The following is a 17,876-nucleotide window of genomic DNA, read 5'->3' as shown; positions in this document are numbered from 1 at the left end:
AAGGAGGTGGATTACCTTATAGTCCCCCTTAGGCAATTCTCTCAAGATCCAGGTGGATCTTTACTGTGAGAAACATCAGGCCTAGCTGATGGAGAGAGAAACGCAAGTCATTGAAGAAACAGAGAGCAGAAGGATGTGGCATGGAAGGAAAGAGCCCCACTGGGTGTTTTAGGGAGGTTACAGAGAGCCAGCACTACCTTTGTGATGGGGATGAGAGGGTCTCTATAGAATGTGGGCAAGGTCAGTCCTGGAGCAGTGAAATGGTAAATATGGGTCATCAAAATGTCTTATAACCATTGTTAAAGAAGAATCTTTATGCAGGAAATGTTATACCACTTTGCTGTGGCCTCAAGCACATGTTGTTAATTCAACTAAATTCAACTAAAGGTAGGCGTTCATTGTTTACTGAACCTTATACAACAATTATGAAATGATTATATTTTGGCTTCTCTTATCTTCAATCCCTAAGAATTAGTTTAATAATCCATGCTAGGTTAGCAGAAAAGTTTAGAAGTAGAGAGCACAACAAAGGAAGACTGAAAATATATGGCTATGTAAAACCATGAAGTCAAACTTAATAGTCTAATTTTTAATTTCTTCTATCTTCTCTTTTCTCTGTTGGTGCACAGTTTCATATAGACCAAGCATAATAACTTCAGTATAAGATTCTCCTACTCCAAGCTCTTGCTCATCATGTAATGGTAGGGATGTACACGGGGATTCAGGAATGCAAAACAATACTCTAACAACTAAGCTACATGCCCGAGGCAATGATTGATACTTTGATATATACACCACTTCCTAATTTCATCTCAAACAGCTGCACCCTTATTTGTCCTCCCTAAGACTCCTGCCCATGACCTGATAATATAGCAGGAAGACATGCAAATAATGTTCCCCACTCCCCATGAAAAGCAGCACTGACCCTACAGCTCTGACAGAGACACCCAGCTCTGGACTCCCAGGTCCTCACATTCTGTGGTCATCACAGAACTCTCAACGCTCAGCATGGAGATGAGACTGAGCTGGGTTTTCCTTGTTCTTTTGAAAGGTAATTTATACACAAGAAAAGATACTGTGTGAATGGACTTGAGAGAGAGGGACAGTGAATATTTGTGAGAGTTTCCTGACAGGATTCTCTTTTCACAGGTGTCCAATGTGAGGTTCAGCTGGTGGAGTCTGGCGGAGGCTTGATGCAGCCTGGAAAGTCCCTGAAACTCTCCTGTGCAGCCTCTGGATTCACCTTCAGTGACTACAGGATGGACTGGGTTCGCGAGGTTCCTGGAAAGGGGCTGGAGTGGGTTGCACAAATTGGAACCAAGGGTTACAATTATGTAACATACTATGGGGAGTCTGTGAGTGGCAGATTCACCATCTCAAGAGATGACTCCAAAAGCAGCCTCTACTTGCAAATGAACAGCTTAAGAGCCGAGGACATTGCCATTTATTACTGTGCTAGAGACACACAGTGAGAGGACTTCATTGTGAACCCTGAAAAAAAAAACTCCCTGCAGGAGCGCTCAGAACCAGCAGGGGGTGCAGGTCACATGGAAAACCAGCACATTGCAGGAACAGCTGCAGACATATTTGGATGCTGGTTCTGAGGTCTCGGATGTCAATCCATCTAAGGATTTACTTGAAAGCGTCCAGAACTTGTGGTCTCTACATGCCTGGAGATCAGAGGGTGGAGCTAGCTACTAGTTAACTTCAGAAGCCAGGCAGTGGTGGCACATGCCTTTAATCCCAGCTCTCTTGGCTCACACCTTTAATCCCAGCACTTGGGAGGTGGAGACAGGAAGTGCAAAGGTTGGATGTAGACAGGATCTCAGCGTTTTTGGATGTAGGAACAAAGCAGGCAGGAAGCAAGTGGCAACTGTTTCCAGTTCTCTGATCTTCCAGGTTTTTACCCTGATATCTGACTTCTGGTTTTTATTGATTAAGACTCATGAGATTAACACCTCATCCTCATCCAATTTTTGGGTCACAGTTTCATGAAATAGCCACTTTCCTGTGGCTTTGCAGCACTGGCCCCGGAAGCAGCTGAACCTGGTAGGAAATGTGCCCAGCAGAGTCACATCAGCAGAGGTTGTCTTTCCCTTTCTTCCCAAGCCCTCTGAGCCATTCTGGATTTGTTGTTTTGTTTGTTGTTTGTTTGTTTTATTTTTTCTGTTGCAGCCTCTTTACAGAAAATGCTCCAGGTGCTTGACTTCCTAATGCCAACCGAGTCAGCATGTTTCCATGTTCCCCAGTGCAGATGGTGGCTCTTTGGCTTTTTTCCTTAGTGGGTTTGAGCTTTCCCTGGATCCCCTCCTCAGACTGATGACAGGCCAGCAGCAGCAGCTGTGTGTATTCACCATGCTGTTCACAGCCTGTGTTCTCCACTCAGACTCCTTAAGTATAACATTTCCCCATCATCATCACCAGATTTGGAGAGACAATTTGCAATTCTTAGATGGAGGAATTAGTTTTAAAAAAGCTTTTCCAACGTTAAAAAATTGGAAACACCATTATGATGGAAGGAGATATGTCTCTGTATGATCACATGATGGGTGTGTAAAAAGAGAACAAATAAAAGAGGGGAAAATTAACTCAGATGGGATCCACAAAATGCCAAAGATTAACATTATTGGATTGATCATTCTTATTTTATCCCTAAAATGTTGGCTGATATGAGAGCCAAGTTGCTTGACATGAGTGCCAAGATACAGGTCTTAGAAAGAGTTAATAAAGAAAACAATTCCATTTTGATTGATAAGTTACAAGCTTTAAGAGATATTCAGACAAAGACAGGGGAATTGAAAGCATATCCAACATCAGTATTACATTATAATATTAGAGAGGAACAGCCCAAGGCTTTCAAACAACCAACCTTAATTTATCCAGTCACCTTTCAGCAACAACTGGCAAATGACAGATATCCTCCAGGCTGTGGAAAAGCTGATTGGATTAGTGCGGGAATGATTTTTTTTTAGGAGATTTAAGGAAGTGATATTCTCATATGTTATGCATTTACCCTTTGTGAGGCAGACATTACATTCATGGTCAACTAGTGACAGAACTGTCCCAGATAGACTGGAAAGGCTTGTTTGCGGCAGTGTTGGAGTCTGGTCCTCAATTTCAGTGGAGAACCTGGTGAAAAGAGAAAAGATGAAGCTATGACAATTAAACAATGAAGGAGGGATAGGGGTACTGAAACTTCCTAAGACCTATTCATTGGAGAGGGAGATTACCATGGTGTGTGTGTGTGTGTGTGTGTGTGTGTGTGTGTGTGTGTGTGTGTGTGTGTTTTGTGCACATGAGAACCTGTGTGTGCTTTTGAATTTTTTTATTGTATAACAGATTGTGTACATGTCATTTTATTTACCTGATTGATTTCTAAAGGGAGGGGGCATGAAGACCTGAAAGTTGGAATGCTGGGGAGTTGTGAGAATTGTGATCAGAATGTATTTATATAAATTTTATTTTTGGCTGGATGTTGGTGGTGCACACCTTTAGTTCCAGCACTTGGAAGGCAGAAGCAGGCTGATCTCTGTGAGCTTGAGACCAGGCTGGTCTACAAGAGCTAGATCCCAGACAGGCTCCAAAGTCACAGAGAAGCCCTTCCCCCCCAAAAAATGTTATTTTCAATGAAAAAATGTTATCAGACACCTGTGTCCTCCTGTGTCTCATGATACAATTTCAAATAAGCAGAGGCTAGTTGGCTCTCAACAGAGTCTTGACACTAGTTTACCAGTGAAGGTATCTGTCTTGGCAGGGAAGAATTGTCATAGGATTAGTACATAACTTGGAAATGTTTGGTTGGTGACTTTTCACCCTCTATAGCCTGAACAAGTTCTTTTGGACATAGGACTCCAAATCAGTCATCATTGAGGAAGATTACAAATCGTTTACAGCTTGAGTTACTTGTGTCTTATATCCAGAGTGTATAACCTGTTAAGCACTAAGGGCTTATCATCTTGATCTGGGAAATAACAAAATCAAAGCATGTTTTAGGATCTCTGGACCTATGATTAAATCAAACCAAACCAAACCTAACCAAACCAAATTAAACAAAACAAAACAAAACAAAACAAAAACAATGGCTTCTGGTTTCCTCTGCATTCAGGTTAGTTTTCTAGCCAAGTGCTGTTACAATACCAATATTCCTATAAGATGAACACTGTGTTCAGTAGTTTAAATCAGTTTTAAATTTAATCTTTAAACCAGGTTTAAATTGGATGACAGATTAAATTTTTAAATTATGTTTAAATTTAATCACAGATTTAATAACAGATTAAAAGCCAGATTTATGTTTACCATAAAATTATGGCCAAATGCCATGACGTATTCTTCTTAGTTTGTGATCTTAGTTTCGAGTGACACATTAGTATGTGTTAACAGTGAAACATAATACAATATAATATAATATAATATAATATAATAATCAAAACAAAAACCATCACAACTAAGTTGGACAAGGCAAGACAGCAGAAGGAAAAGAGAAGGCAAAAAATCAGAGACCTACTCATCCTTATACTCAGGAGTCGTATATCAAGAAATAGGAATTTGGGGTTCTTCAGTTTGTAGAACTAATATGGTTTTTAAAGACAAACTTTTTCATACATGAGTAAAATTTTATATTCTATTCTGCTCCTGCTCTCTTTCATATATATATATATATATATATATATATATATATATATATATATAATATATATATATATATAGATATAGATATGAAATATATATATATATGTATATGTTCCTAATATATTCCTAATATATACATTCCTTATATAATTACAAGCTTCTCAGTCCACATAATGTTACTTGTAAATATGATTTCAGGGCTTTTGTGTTGCTGTACTCTCCTCTCTAGAAGACCATTTCTCAGACACACAGCTCCTTATTTGTCTGTGTTCTTTGACTATGGTTGAGAGGAGGTGAGCTGCCTTCATTCCAGCAGGCTTTGTTTCCACAAGGTTCAGTCACTGCATTATTCACAGTTTCTACCATGATCCCGAGTATCTGAGGAGAGGAAGGAGAGGACACTGTGGTTGGTATGTAAAATAAATGAAAGAATCTAATAACAATACTAAAAGAAGAAATGGAGCTCCCAACCTCAGGGGGCAGCTACACTTAGGGCTGAAGCTGACTCAGGCAGTGCTCAGTGCATCAGGGAAGAAGTCAACACAGTGAAAGAAAATTGCTCCAGAGCATGGAACAGAGCAATGCCCACTGCCCATTATAAGCCAGGACACAAAGAACTGGTGTGAAATGTACCCTAAAATGCATCATTAAACAATTCTGGAATGTAAATTCTCCGTGTGTAGTCTGACTTTACTCTTCCACAGTCACCTCCCATTCTCACCTCAGCCTCTGGGAATCAACAATGCTCTCTGATGCCAGGGTTTCCACCTTTTCATTCTCCATGTGTCTCAGGTCAGGCAGTGTTTGTCTTCATGACCTTGGATTATCTCACTTGCTGTAACTCACTCAGGTCCATTCAGTTTCACACACAGGACTGAGTTTTCATCATCCCAAGACCACATCACAGTATTCTCACAGATTCTCTCTGCCACCCTTTCTTTGTCAATGACTTATTCCTCAAATAAAATGATCAATTTCAAATTAAGTCATTTTATTGCTTCTATAGTTATTTTATGTATCTATGACATATTTTGATGATAGTTATCAGTAAATCATCCCATTAACTCCTCAATTCCCACACCCCACAAACCACTCTCAGCTTCATAGTGAAGTCCTTTTCTTATCTTGACTCCTAGGAATGACCCTGCAATAGTTGCAGATATTGGTGTTGACCTCTCATGAAACACATGTTCCTGTCTCTCATATGTAGCCTATTGGTTGACTGGGAGAACTTATGGTGAAGCTGTGTTTTGTTTGGTGAAGAGTGCACACCAGTCTCACCACACTCATCTACAGACAAACCAAAAAATGCTTTATGTGTGTATCAGCCATTATTATCTCTTGTTTCTGACAGGTTATACTAAGGTTATACTAAGATGGGCATTCCCATGTTCATTTAACCTGTGGATCAATAATAATTCAAAACTGGAAATTCTTTAGACATCTATGAACATAGATAAGTATTGTTTAGATAAATGCCTATCAAGTATTTTTTAAATATTTAATTGATTTTTTCTCATTTTTGACTGAGTTATGTGCATATATGTATATGGGCTCATGATCATATTCATACAGAGTGAATATTTTCAAATTTCCAATGTGAAGTGGTCATCTCAGAAATCATGTACAAAAAACACTGAAAAAAACTGAGCATGTTGTCCTATATATTTATCTCTCTCTCATTCTCTCTCTCTCTCCAACTCTCTCTCTCTCTCTCTCTCTCTCTCTCTCTCTCTCTCTGTGTGTGTGTGTGTGTGTGTGTGTGTGTGTGTGTGTGTGTGTGTAAATAACTCATACAGAGGAGGAGGCTAGGAATTTGGTAGTGAGAGTTTGGGTATGCATGGTGTAATTCTGTATGTCTTTATTTTTCTATCTTGATTTTTAATATGTCTAGTATTAATTTATAGGGAATAGTGATGGTGTATCTCACTATCTTTCTTAATTTGTTTATTGGTTGTAATACCTCATGTAGTCTTTGACTGTTTCTAATTATATATATATATATATATATATATATATATATATTCATGCCGTCTGAATTGATGAGTAAGTTTCAATTTTCTAATTTGGGTGACTTTTATATTGTTTTTGTGATTAATGTTCTGGCTATTATCAAGTACTATCTTGACTAAGGTGGTTCAAATTAGGACAATTTTCTTTTACTTACATAAGTACCAACCATTCAACTCCACAACAATTCTTTACCACTGTAGAAAGCAAACAAATAGACAAAAGAAAGTGATTTAAAGAAGGAAACTCATGAGAAACACACCTACAGCATTCTTAAAAAGAAAACTTTAACATCCAAGGTTTTTGGAGCGTTTGAGTTTATCAAGAGTCCATTTGGGCTCCTCTTGCCTGTGTCTCAGAAACATTAACATAGATCCCTTACTAAGTGCCTACACTGATCACAAGGGTTGTTCTACTCAATAGGTTGAAATTCATGCCCCATTCTGGCAAAATGTCTAAGGTGTGGCCAGCTAATATTATGGTGTCCCATGGGTCCTGCAAGTATCTGATGAGGGTTGAACAACACTCTCCAATATCCTCTGCTAAAGTCTGGTGGGCCAGAATGGACTCAATGCCCTCAATGCAAGTTCCCTGAGTCACAAACACATTTCACACTGAGGTAGGTCAGCTGGCTCATGGACCATTCAGTGTGGCTCAGTTTGAGGAACATAACAGTGCAGACTTCAGTCTCAGTGGGAAGGAGTCTGTCTGTGAAGAGCTTAGGGATGAGTTATTGGATGTATTCAATAAGACTGTGTTAGGACTGGTCAATCAGTGTCCTGCTGTCTGACACAGAGGCTTCTGCCTTCTTCTCAGGCTGGATCAGGTCTTGATAATAACAGCTAACTGTCTCATGAATATGCAAATGACATGAATTCGTGATGCTAAATACTGAGATATCTATAGACCACAGCAACAGGTGACTAACTTCATCTCCACAGTCCCTGAGTGCACACATCCTGACCATGGGCTGGATCTGGAGCTTGTTTTTCCTGGTAGCAGCAGCTACAGGTAAGAGGCTCTCCAGTTCCAGGCCTGAGGACAGTAGAGGCTCAGGTGACAGTAGCATCCAGTTTTCCTTCTCTCCACAGGTATCCAAGGTGAGATCCAATTGCAGCAGTCTGGGTCTCAGCTGGTAAGGCCTGGGTCCTCAGTGAAGGTGTCCTGCAAGGTTTCAGGCTACAACATCATTGAGTACTATATGCACTGGGTGAAGCAGAAGCCTGGACAGGGGCTGGAGTGGATGGGACGTCTCAACCCTAGAACTGGAAGCACAAACTATGCACAGAAGTTCCAAGGACGGGTCTCCACGACCAGTGACACATCCTCCAGCACAGCCTACATGGAGCTCAGCAGCCTGACATCTGAGGACTCTGCAGTCTATTACTGTGTGAGAGACACAGTGTTGCAACCACATCCTGAGTGTGTCAGAAACCCTGGAGGAGCAGGAAGCAGAGACTGAGATGACACAGAAGAGCAGCCTGGAGACTTACAAAGAAATAATGAATCTGACTGTCCTGTTTCAGCCTCCTCCTAACAGTCCTATGAGGGGTTTGTTTGTTTTTCCAAATGACATCTGAAAATGACTGAGTGTGCCCTGCATTATACCACAAATTGATGAGATCTTTATCAGTGACCACCTCCATTGATATGTGTCTTCTTTAATGAAACAAAATATAAGAAGCTGTGACAATACATTATGGTGTGTGTATGTGTGTGTGTGTGTGTGTTATCTAAATTAAAGACATTAGAATTGTTGATAAAGTAGCTGGGAATACACTATAATAAGAATTTGACTTGGAAATAGATCAGCAATATCATAACACACATAAACATATGTCAAAATTCAGTTTGATGTACTTAACAGCACACCAAATACTTTAGTAGAAGTTGTTACCAAAGATTTGTGAGGAGTCCCTTTACCTTTCCTCATAATTTCAATTCTAAGTAATCATTTATAAGTAAGTCTAATCCTGGATTGCTTTTGTTAGTTGTAATCACACTTTTTTATCAATTGAGAGATGAAGACGGACCCAATTATTACACTGTGGAGTCCTCTGGTATAGAGTCTGTTACTCTCTCAGCATTCTGGGCTCCTGCTCACATAACACTGGGCCAGAGCAGGGGATCCTGAACTGATGATGGGAGAGGCCTTGATGTCATCAGGAGCCCTGGGTGATCATTGCCTGTTTCCTGAAATTGGATTGTCTCTGAAGCAAGTTTAGATTGACACTGACTGACAATGACTGGACATCAGTGTATGACACAGGATAACCACAGCACCTCCATACAACACATACACACACACACACACACACACACACACACACACACACACACACACACACACACACACACACAGACACACACACAGACACACACACACAGACACACACACAGACACACACACACAACACACACACACAGACACACACACACACAGACACACACACAGACACACACACAGACACACACACAGACACACACACACAGAGACACACACAGACATACACATACACACACACAGACACACACACACACACACACACACAAATGCACACACACTCACACACGCACACACGTACACAAAGGGAAAGATGAGAGAGAGAGTGAGAAAGAGAGAGAGACTGGGAGAGATTTTTGTTTTTAGAGATGTGAAGGGCCACTTATAACCCCCCTTGATTTATTAACTTTCACATATCTGTATCTAATGAATTCTCTATATCTGTGCTTTTTTGTTTTCCTTCTGTTTTCATTAGGAGAACACACATACCTTGTCTCTACAAAGGCTCAATGACAGGAACAAATAATTCTGCCATTGATAGCATGGCTACAGGGTATTTTAATTACCAAAAGTTCCTGTCATCCAGGGTCAGTGTCCCCTCAATGTCCTGTGTGCAACATAAAGTTTCAGCAACATCATGAAATCTCTTACTCAGATATAAACCACAGAGTCAGGATAGAAAGGGAAGAAGATTCCCATTATCTGTGAATTCCAGGGAACCATCCACAGAAAGATCAAAAGTGGTAAGAATGTTGGGTGTTGTTATATTTGAACTGTATGAACCCATGTAAGTTGAATAGGGCTGACTTTGGTGGGGACACACTGGATCTCTCAAGGAGAGGTAAAGATTCCATCCTCCACAGAACTTCATCTATGGCTGCCATGATTCATCACAGTCACACAAGATTCCTAGGAGAACCTTCCTGAACTGTACATGGTTGCTGAGAGCGCATTAAACTGTCTACAAACATTTCAGAGCAATCCCTATATGGGGTGAGATTAATCAATTGGAGACCATGATCTGTCAAAGAAATTATAGAGGTCCAATATTGTATATTGTGATTTTCAAATGACAACATGTCCACATGATCACTGACATTGGTAAGTATTTTTGCCATGAGACATCAGAAAGTCAAAGCAAAATAATTTAGCTATGCACAGCCTGAGGGGTAAGTATAGAGGGGCCAGCAAGGGTGTTTCCTGAATCTACTCAGAGTTTACTCCTCTGAGTTAACCACATACAAGGCCCAGGAGACCATCTCCTATGGCAGTTAGAATCCTCCCCTAGAAGGATACAAGATCAGTTAGTTCCTAGATTTTATGTACTCTCCTGGGACTGCTACAGAAAAGGAAATGACACATCAAAGGCCCTCTCTGTCACCATGGAGACAGTACATCTCATTATAGGATAAATTCCTCAATTGGAAGCCAGGAATGGACAGTCTAATCTCATGGAGAGGCAACCTCAAGGTTCTTCATACTGAGTCTCACCCAATCAGGATAGAGTTTCATGTCCGGGGAGGGGACAGGACTGGAGGGATGGAGGGACACAAGATCACAGTCCCGAGTGGAGGCTCTAGATTTCTCTCTGTCTTTTCTTAGAGACACACATGGTTCCTTTATTAGTTTGAAAATGTTGAAAACTAGTGACTCTGATGTTCAATAGTGGGAATCAAAACACAGGCCTCACCAGATTAATAATTAATGCAAACAAATATTCAAATTTAAGTCACTTACAGAAAAGTAATAGTGTATAGAATTTACATATCATTTTCTTCCATACTGGGTATCACACACCAGTTGTTTGCATGAATTAACACTAAGCTACATCCTTGAAACCAGTTTCTTCAATTCAATATCTAGATTCAAAATGCATAAAACTTTGCTAATCCTTCTAAAATTACCACACCTCTGTAGAGCTAATAAGAGAGAGTTGTGGCTGCAGCAAAAAAGAAAGGTAAATTAAAAATAAGACTGAATTATATCACAAATACATAGTAAATAATCAGTAATTACTTCTTTCCATATCACTTGACTTGTCTCTTTCCTTTGCTATAGGCATTTAAATGCCTAATTCTTCCACCACAAAACTCCTCATACAGAGCTGGAAATGCAAACAAGGCCTCTTTTTGCTCCTGAAAACCAGTGCAACCCTAACCCTGCAGATCCTGCTGAGGAGCCCAGCCCTGGATACCACGGCTTTCCCTTCAGTGTTAGCACTGAAGGAAAAACCACTCACAATGGAGCTATGCATAAGGGTAGATTTCCCTGTTACTTCTACATTTTTAATTAATTTTTGTGAATTTCTAACCAGAATTCTGTGCCAAATATTATCCCCACTCAAAATCTTCATGTATCCAAATATTGCTGACTCTCAAAATTCATGACTTCTCCAGCTTTAATCAATACTTTTCCAGTCTCATTCTCTTCCTCTGCTGTGTGTGTGTGTGTGTGTGTGTGTGTGTGTGTGTGTGTGTGTGTATGTGTGTGTGTGTGACATTGGGCTCATTAGGTGGTGGTGGTGGGAGGAAGGCAAATGTTTGAGGATTTTCAGAATAGAAGGATGTGGCTGAAAGGACATTGTCCCATTGGGTGTTAGGGAGGTCACAGAGGAGCTGGCAGTACCTTTTTGATGGGGGAAGAGCAGGACTCTAGGGTAGGTGGGGAAGGTCAGCCCTGGAGGAGCAAATTGCTAAATATGACCATCAAAATGTGTGTTTATCATTGATAAAGAATGTTCTCAGGGTTCATATGTACATAGACATTCTATTATTTTTTGGAGGATCAATCATGGACTTTATGCCTGATATGCTATACCACTCAGCTATGGCTTCAGCAAAATGTGTTAATTCAGTGTAATATATGCATTCATTATTCACAGACCCTAACCAAATGACTTTGGTTAGGTTTTGTTTCTCTGAATTTCCAATTAAAAATTGGAATTAAAAATTAAAAATTAAAAAATTAAAAAAATGTAATTATTTACCAAAGTCAGGAAAAGAGCTTACCAACACAGAGAACACTGAAGTAGGGCTGAAAACTTACATTTTCTTTAAAACCTAAAATGATACTAAGTAAAATTAATTTTTTTCCTCATTCATTCTTTCTTCACTCTTCTTCCTGACAAACAGCTCCATACAGACCACACACAACTCAAAATTTTCATTCCCCTGCCCTATCCTCTTGCCTATCATGCAGTCCTGGGAATAAACATAGGGCTTCAAAAATGCAAGACAATACTCTACCAACTAGGCTATGTCCCTGGACAGTAAGTGATGCTTTGATACCATAAACTCCACTTTGGTCTTTATTTCATCTCAGACATTTGCACCCTTATTTGTCTCCACTAAGCTCCTGCCCCTGAGTTCATGACACAGCAGGAAGACATGAAAATTCTGTACCCCTCTGCCCATGAAAACCAGTCCTGACCCTACAGACATGACAGAGGCACGGAGCTCTGGACTCAAAGGTCCTCCCATTCTGTGGTCATCGCTGAACACTCAACACTCAGCATGGATTTGATACTGAGCTGGGTTTCCCTTTTTACTCTCTTCTAAGGTAATTTATACATTAGGAGAGATACTAAGTATTTGGAGAAAAGGAAGTGAGAGGGTTATTGGGCATCTGTGATTGTGTACTGACAGAATTCTCTGTTTGCAGGCATCTAGTGTGAGGTTCAGCTGGTGGAGTCAGGGCAGAGGCTTGGTGCAGCCTGGAAAGTCCCTGACACTCTCCTTTGCAGCCTCTGGATTCACCCCGAGTGAAGTCTGCAGTATTGGTGATGATTTTTCCCTCATGAGACTCAAAGACTCAGTGGTATCCGGTTAGGACAGTGCTTGCATTAGGGGAATCACAGGGGAGGTGAGGCCACACTCTGTGACCCACACATCCTAACAGGTCTCAAGTATTCTACTTTCCCTGAGAACTGTGCACATTAGGCACCAATGTGACCCATTTGTATTTTACCTGATGCAGTTACTTAACATATAACTTACATTATGGTGTCTCCTGATGTATATTTTTCATCCAGCTTCTCTCCTTTGTTTAAAACAGACATGAGCCACTTATAGGAAACTCAGCTGAAGCCTAGGCTGTAATTGTGTGGGACTTAGGGAAGGCTATTTGTGAATTAAAAAAAGAATTAAAATTTAAAGGAACACGATTGACCCCAGTTGTTTTTGGAGGAGAAAGTTTATTATATCATTGTGGGAGAGCATAGCCAGGTGTGTGAACATCTGGGGAGTCCAGAGTGGACACTACCCTGAGTCATGTGAGGAGTGAGAGGAGCCAGGAGTGGAGGGATGACAGGGGAAGAAGGTGAAGGAGCCAGGATACCCAAAAGAGATGAAAAGGACCAGGTAACTGAAACAGTTGGGTGATACACAGAAGAGCAGCTCAGGTAGGGAAGGCCAGCCCAGGGCTGGAATGCTTAGGGTAGGTGAAAGGATAAGCCAGCCAGGAGGACCCTGTTACAGGTAGGGCTGAGGGAGGCAGGGAGAACCTGGTGTCCAGTTTCTGCCTTGATAATGTGAATAGGCACCTCTGCCATTTGTCCCTTGTTTGAAACCTAACATCCCAGACATTTGTTGACAACAAACAAATGATTAGGTGAAATTTTCTCTGTGACTACTTCCTGCTGACATGGAGACATCATTGTTGGGAGGTGTAAAGGTTCATGAAACCTGGATAAAGGGAAGTCAGGTATTTATTTCATATTTACTCATGAATTAAGAAATGAAATAGAGAAACACTGAGGCCTTCTGCCCAGAGCTCTGCAAGCTGAGACCTGATCTGCAATCACCACCAAAGACAAGAGCTCCCTTATTCTGCATGCAGCACCTGAGACTCCAAGAGGAAGGGGCTGGTTCCTCAAAGGCTATTTGATGGATGAGTTCCCACAACAGGGTGGAACCAAAGAGGCTGGAATGTTGGCTGTGTCCAGGCCTTCCAGGCTCTGAGGAACTTTTAGGGCTAGAGACGTGTGGGCATCAGTTGGGGCAATTTGTGAGGCAGGACTGCCTGACATGAGCCAATTTGATCTTGTCCCAGGATGCAGATATTTTGAAGGAACACCTAGAGGTAGTTGTTGGAGCAGTCTGCATTTGATTTTAAATATAATGCAACAAACAGACTAGGATGCCAGGAAGTGGTGGCAAAGTTCTTTAATCCCAGCACTCGGGAGGCAGAGAAAGGCAGAGCTGGAGGCTATCCTCATCTACAAGAGCCAGTTCCAGGATATCCTCCAAAGCCACAGAGAAACCCTGTCTCAAAAAAATAGACTAGGGAGAAGTTGTAAAATAAGAAGTTTAGGGAAATTTTTATCTGGGTGTACATTTGAAACTTTTCGGCCATGGACCTCGTGTTTGATGGGAGGGACCGTACAATGAAAGAGAGAGAGAGAGAGAGAGAGAGAGAGAGAGAGAGAGAGAGAGAGAGAGAGAGACAGAGAGAGAGAGACAGAGAGAGAGAGACAGAGAGAGAGAAGGATAGCCCACTCTCAGGCTTAGGGAAAGTAAACAGGTATTCCTGGCGAACACAGAGAAGCAGAGATGTCCTGAAAGGTTATCTGATGGAGGGGTTGCTTGGTTCATCAGGAACTGGAAGGCACAAAGTGTCTTAGGAGCCAAGGACTCTAACCAGAAAACCTAAGACAGTTGCTAGATCAACTCCATGATTCCATGCAAAATGAGATTGGTCTAGCAATAAAATGATGATTAATTTCCAAAGGTATTAAAAGATTTTAGTTTTCTGAGAGAAAAAGTTTCCCACAGGCCTTGGCCCAGGACAAGGAAATTGGCTCCAACCTGAGGGCAGACAAACAATCCTTTTTGGATCACACCTGACCAACAGACAATCGGGGACTTTTCAGGGTACATTCTGTGGTTTTTCCTTTGTAGAAAAGCAGGTCACACCTGAGTGACCACTCTAACATGAGATCATACTTTGTAATCAATCACTTTGTGCCCCTTGCTTGTATGTTGATCTGTGGTTTTTTCCTATATAAGGAGCTTGCACCCCATGCTGGGGCACGCAGCTTTCCCAGTATTCCTGATCCTGAATGCACATTCGTTCAATAAACTCTCTTGCTTTTGCAGCTCTTGGTCTGGTTTCTGAGTCTCGGGGGCTCCTCGGCATCCTGTGGCCCTTAGGGTCTGGGGTCTTTCAGTATAGCGATTTAGCATGCCATAATTATCTGTAGTCACTCTGTAGTAGTAGTGGGTTGTGTTGAGCTGGATCCAAATGCCAGCAGAGAAGACCCTAGTGTGAGAGGAACATTAGGAATGATAGAGGCTCCACTTACAATCAATCTCTGTCACATCCATTCAGTGCTTCCAGGAAAACAAGAGCCTCTTCTTCCTGAAGCTGAGCTCTGTGAACTCAAGCTACACTGTGAAAGTTGAACTTAAGAGAAGATACGCAATGTGTAAGGTTAAGATATCTTTAATAGATAAAAGCCAGCCAAATGCAAGCCAGAGTGTGCCAGGAGCAGCAAGGTGAGGGAGGCCAAAGAGAGGACCCCATGTGCCTTGTCTCTCCCTTTAACCCTATCCGACATCACCCTGACATCACCTCTACCATGCCCATGATGGGCGTGGTCGGGCACACCTGTAGCCAGGTCCTGCCTATCCTGGCACTCGCTCTGGAGACCAGGCTGGCCTCGAACTCACAGAATTCCACCTGCCTTGGCTTCCTGAGTGCTGGGATTAAAGGTGTGTGCCACCAACGCCTGGCTAATAATTCATTTTTATGTGAATGCTTTCCCTAAAATGAAAGACTTTAGGCAAACTTGGAATACTAAACACATACACACACACACACACACACACACACACTTGTCTTGGGAAAAGAGAAGAAAGTAAATTAATTACAGACTGTCTATTTGCACATTTGGCCTCCTGAAAGAGTAAAAGTGATGTTTTCCCACCTTAAAGATATTACTACCCAATTCATGCATTTACACCATGTTCCCTACAATATCCTGGGTTTGAGGCCACCTTCATCTCTTCACAGAATGTAGAACCTCAGGTGGGGGAAGTTCCTCTATTTCCAGTCTTATGTTTAAGGATTAGTGTCCTTCAGTCTGGTGTCAGGTGCCAGGTGTGTGTACAGCTCCCATCCTTGTGTTCAGATTTACTCCAGACTTTCATTATATGGCTAAGAAACAGATGTCCATTGTTAGACTTTTAGAATTTCAGCTTGCTGGGGAGATTGCTGATGAATTCTCAGGAGACATCCACTTTCTTTCCCTGGATGGATGGCGTTTGCGCCTCATGAGATTAGATCCGCCTCTGGTAGCAGACTTCACCCAGCAACTAAATGCATGTTTGGTGCTGCACTAATCTGTGGGGTCTGGAATCCCATGAGTCACATCATCAACATATAACTTGCTCTCCTCACAGGAATCACACAACAGAACCGCCATTCGCAATCCAACTGCTGCTCCTCAAATGTGCTGCCTTCGGTTCTCTGTGACCAACTATCACATTAACTGGGCCTAAAAGCACCCAAAGAAGGATGACAATATGCTGATATTTTACAATCAATTGTTGGAGTCACAGGTGCTTTGACAACAAGCAGGGCTCCTACTCAGGTGACATTGGGGAAAGGGTAGTGGGATCCCCAGCTCAGAATGTAAGAGGATTAATTCTATCAGCAGCAGCCCTGGGGTGGGTGCTCATTAGACTGCTCTCTGAAATTGGATTGTGTGTTTCATGCCTCCCAACCTACAGAAATAATTTGTAAAGAATGGTGCCCAAACTCCCAAATATTGTTTATAAACGTTTGTTTTCATTTAAATGGGGTTGGTTACAAATGGTTAAGGATCACAAACATTCATTTTCTCTAAAATGGGGAAATATGATATAGAAATGAATACTTTGTATTGGTATGGATTTTCATTTGTTGATCCAAATTTAAGATTAATTTTGATATATGTATATTTCTCCTCTTTTTTAGGTATTGTATATTTAAGTACAGATTATTGATAGTTACCTATATTAGTCAAAACTTATAGTTAGGTTAGCTAGGTTTTCTAGATATATAGAGATATATTTCAAATGGATAGGCAATTTTCAAACCTTTCACAGACCTACAGAAAATGGCATTTAAAATAGTTTAGGGTTTTTCAGGATATTGAGACAGAACCGCTCCTGGCAACAGCAAAGAGTCAGTAAGGAAGATGGGCATCAAAGAAACTGGTTATGGAATTGCTTTCAATATGGTGAGACTAGCCTTTTGGGCAAGAAACTGCTCTTGTGTTGACTGTTTGTTTGTATGCTGTGTAAAGTGGGCATCCAGGACCCACAGGAAAGTGACTGCTGAAACAAGATGGAACTTTGCTGCAGAATTCCTGCTTCATGGAAGAGTCTACCAGACATCATGAAGGACACAGAGAAAAATGCCTGACAAACTGCCAGTATAGGAGGACAATTTACAATTTCCTGCTTCACTGGGAAGTCTGTGAGACACACTGTGGCCTACGAGGAGAAAATGGATGTCACAAAATTACAGTGGAAATTTGGGTGGCTGTCCAGGTAATGAGAAGTCTTTGTCAATTCTAGAGTTTATATACTATTTTCTATGGTCTTTGATGGAGTTGAAGACAGATAGCTATGGTTATAGTTTTCTTTAGTTATGATAAAAGTTGAGTTGCATGTTAGTCTTTAGACTCACAATGATAGAATAGATGATAGAACACTTTTTGAAAGTCAGCGCATTTGTCTAGCTGCCTATCCTCTCATCAGATATCTAAACTCTTCTTTGTTATTTGTCTGGTTCACTATTTTAATTGTAATAATTTTTAATTTTGATATTAATATAGGTACATCATTCCCTCCAAACCCTCCATGGAACTTCTGGCAATCTTTAATATTTATAATATTTATTACATGGATTCTGTACAAGGAGAGCACAGATTTCATAGTTTTAAATGCAAATGCACCTTATTTCCAAT

General features: G+C 41.0%; 2 gene segments (V, D, J or C); both read left to right on the top strand.

Moving 5' to 3' along the window:
• The first annotated feature begins 978 nt into the window (after positions 1–978).
• LOC113838667 lies at positions 979–1,472 on the top strand. The segment is given in 2 exon segments: positions 979–1,051; positions 1,150–1,472. Coding segments are annotated over 2 exon segments (366 nt in total).
• Positions 1,473–7,604: 6,132 nt separating this feature from the next.
• Positions 7,605–12,751, top strand: LOC113838670. The segment is given in 4 exon segments: positions 7,605–7,650; positions 7,731–8,029; positions 9,592–9,666; positions 12,584–12,751. Coding segments are annotated over 4 exon segments (588 nt in total).
• The last annotated feature ends 5,125 nt before the right edge of the window (positions 12,752–17,876 follow it).

This window comes from Cricetulus griseus, chromosome 5, assembly GCF_003668045.3.
Source record: "Cricetulus griseus strain 17A/GY chromosome 5, alternate assembly CriGri-PICRH-1.0, whole genome shotgun sequence".
Taxonomy (NCBI): domain Eukaryota; kingdom Metazoa; phylum Chordata; class Mammalia; order Rodentia; family Cricetidae; genus Cricetulus; species Cricetulus griseus.
This window is presented reverse-complemented; position numbering and strand designations above follow the sequence as displayed.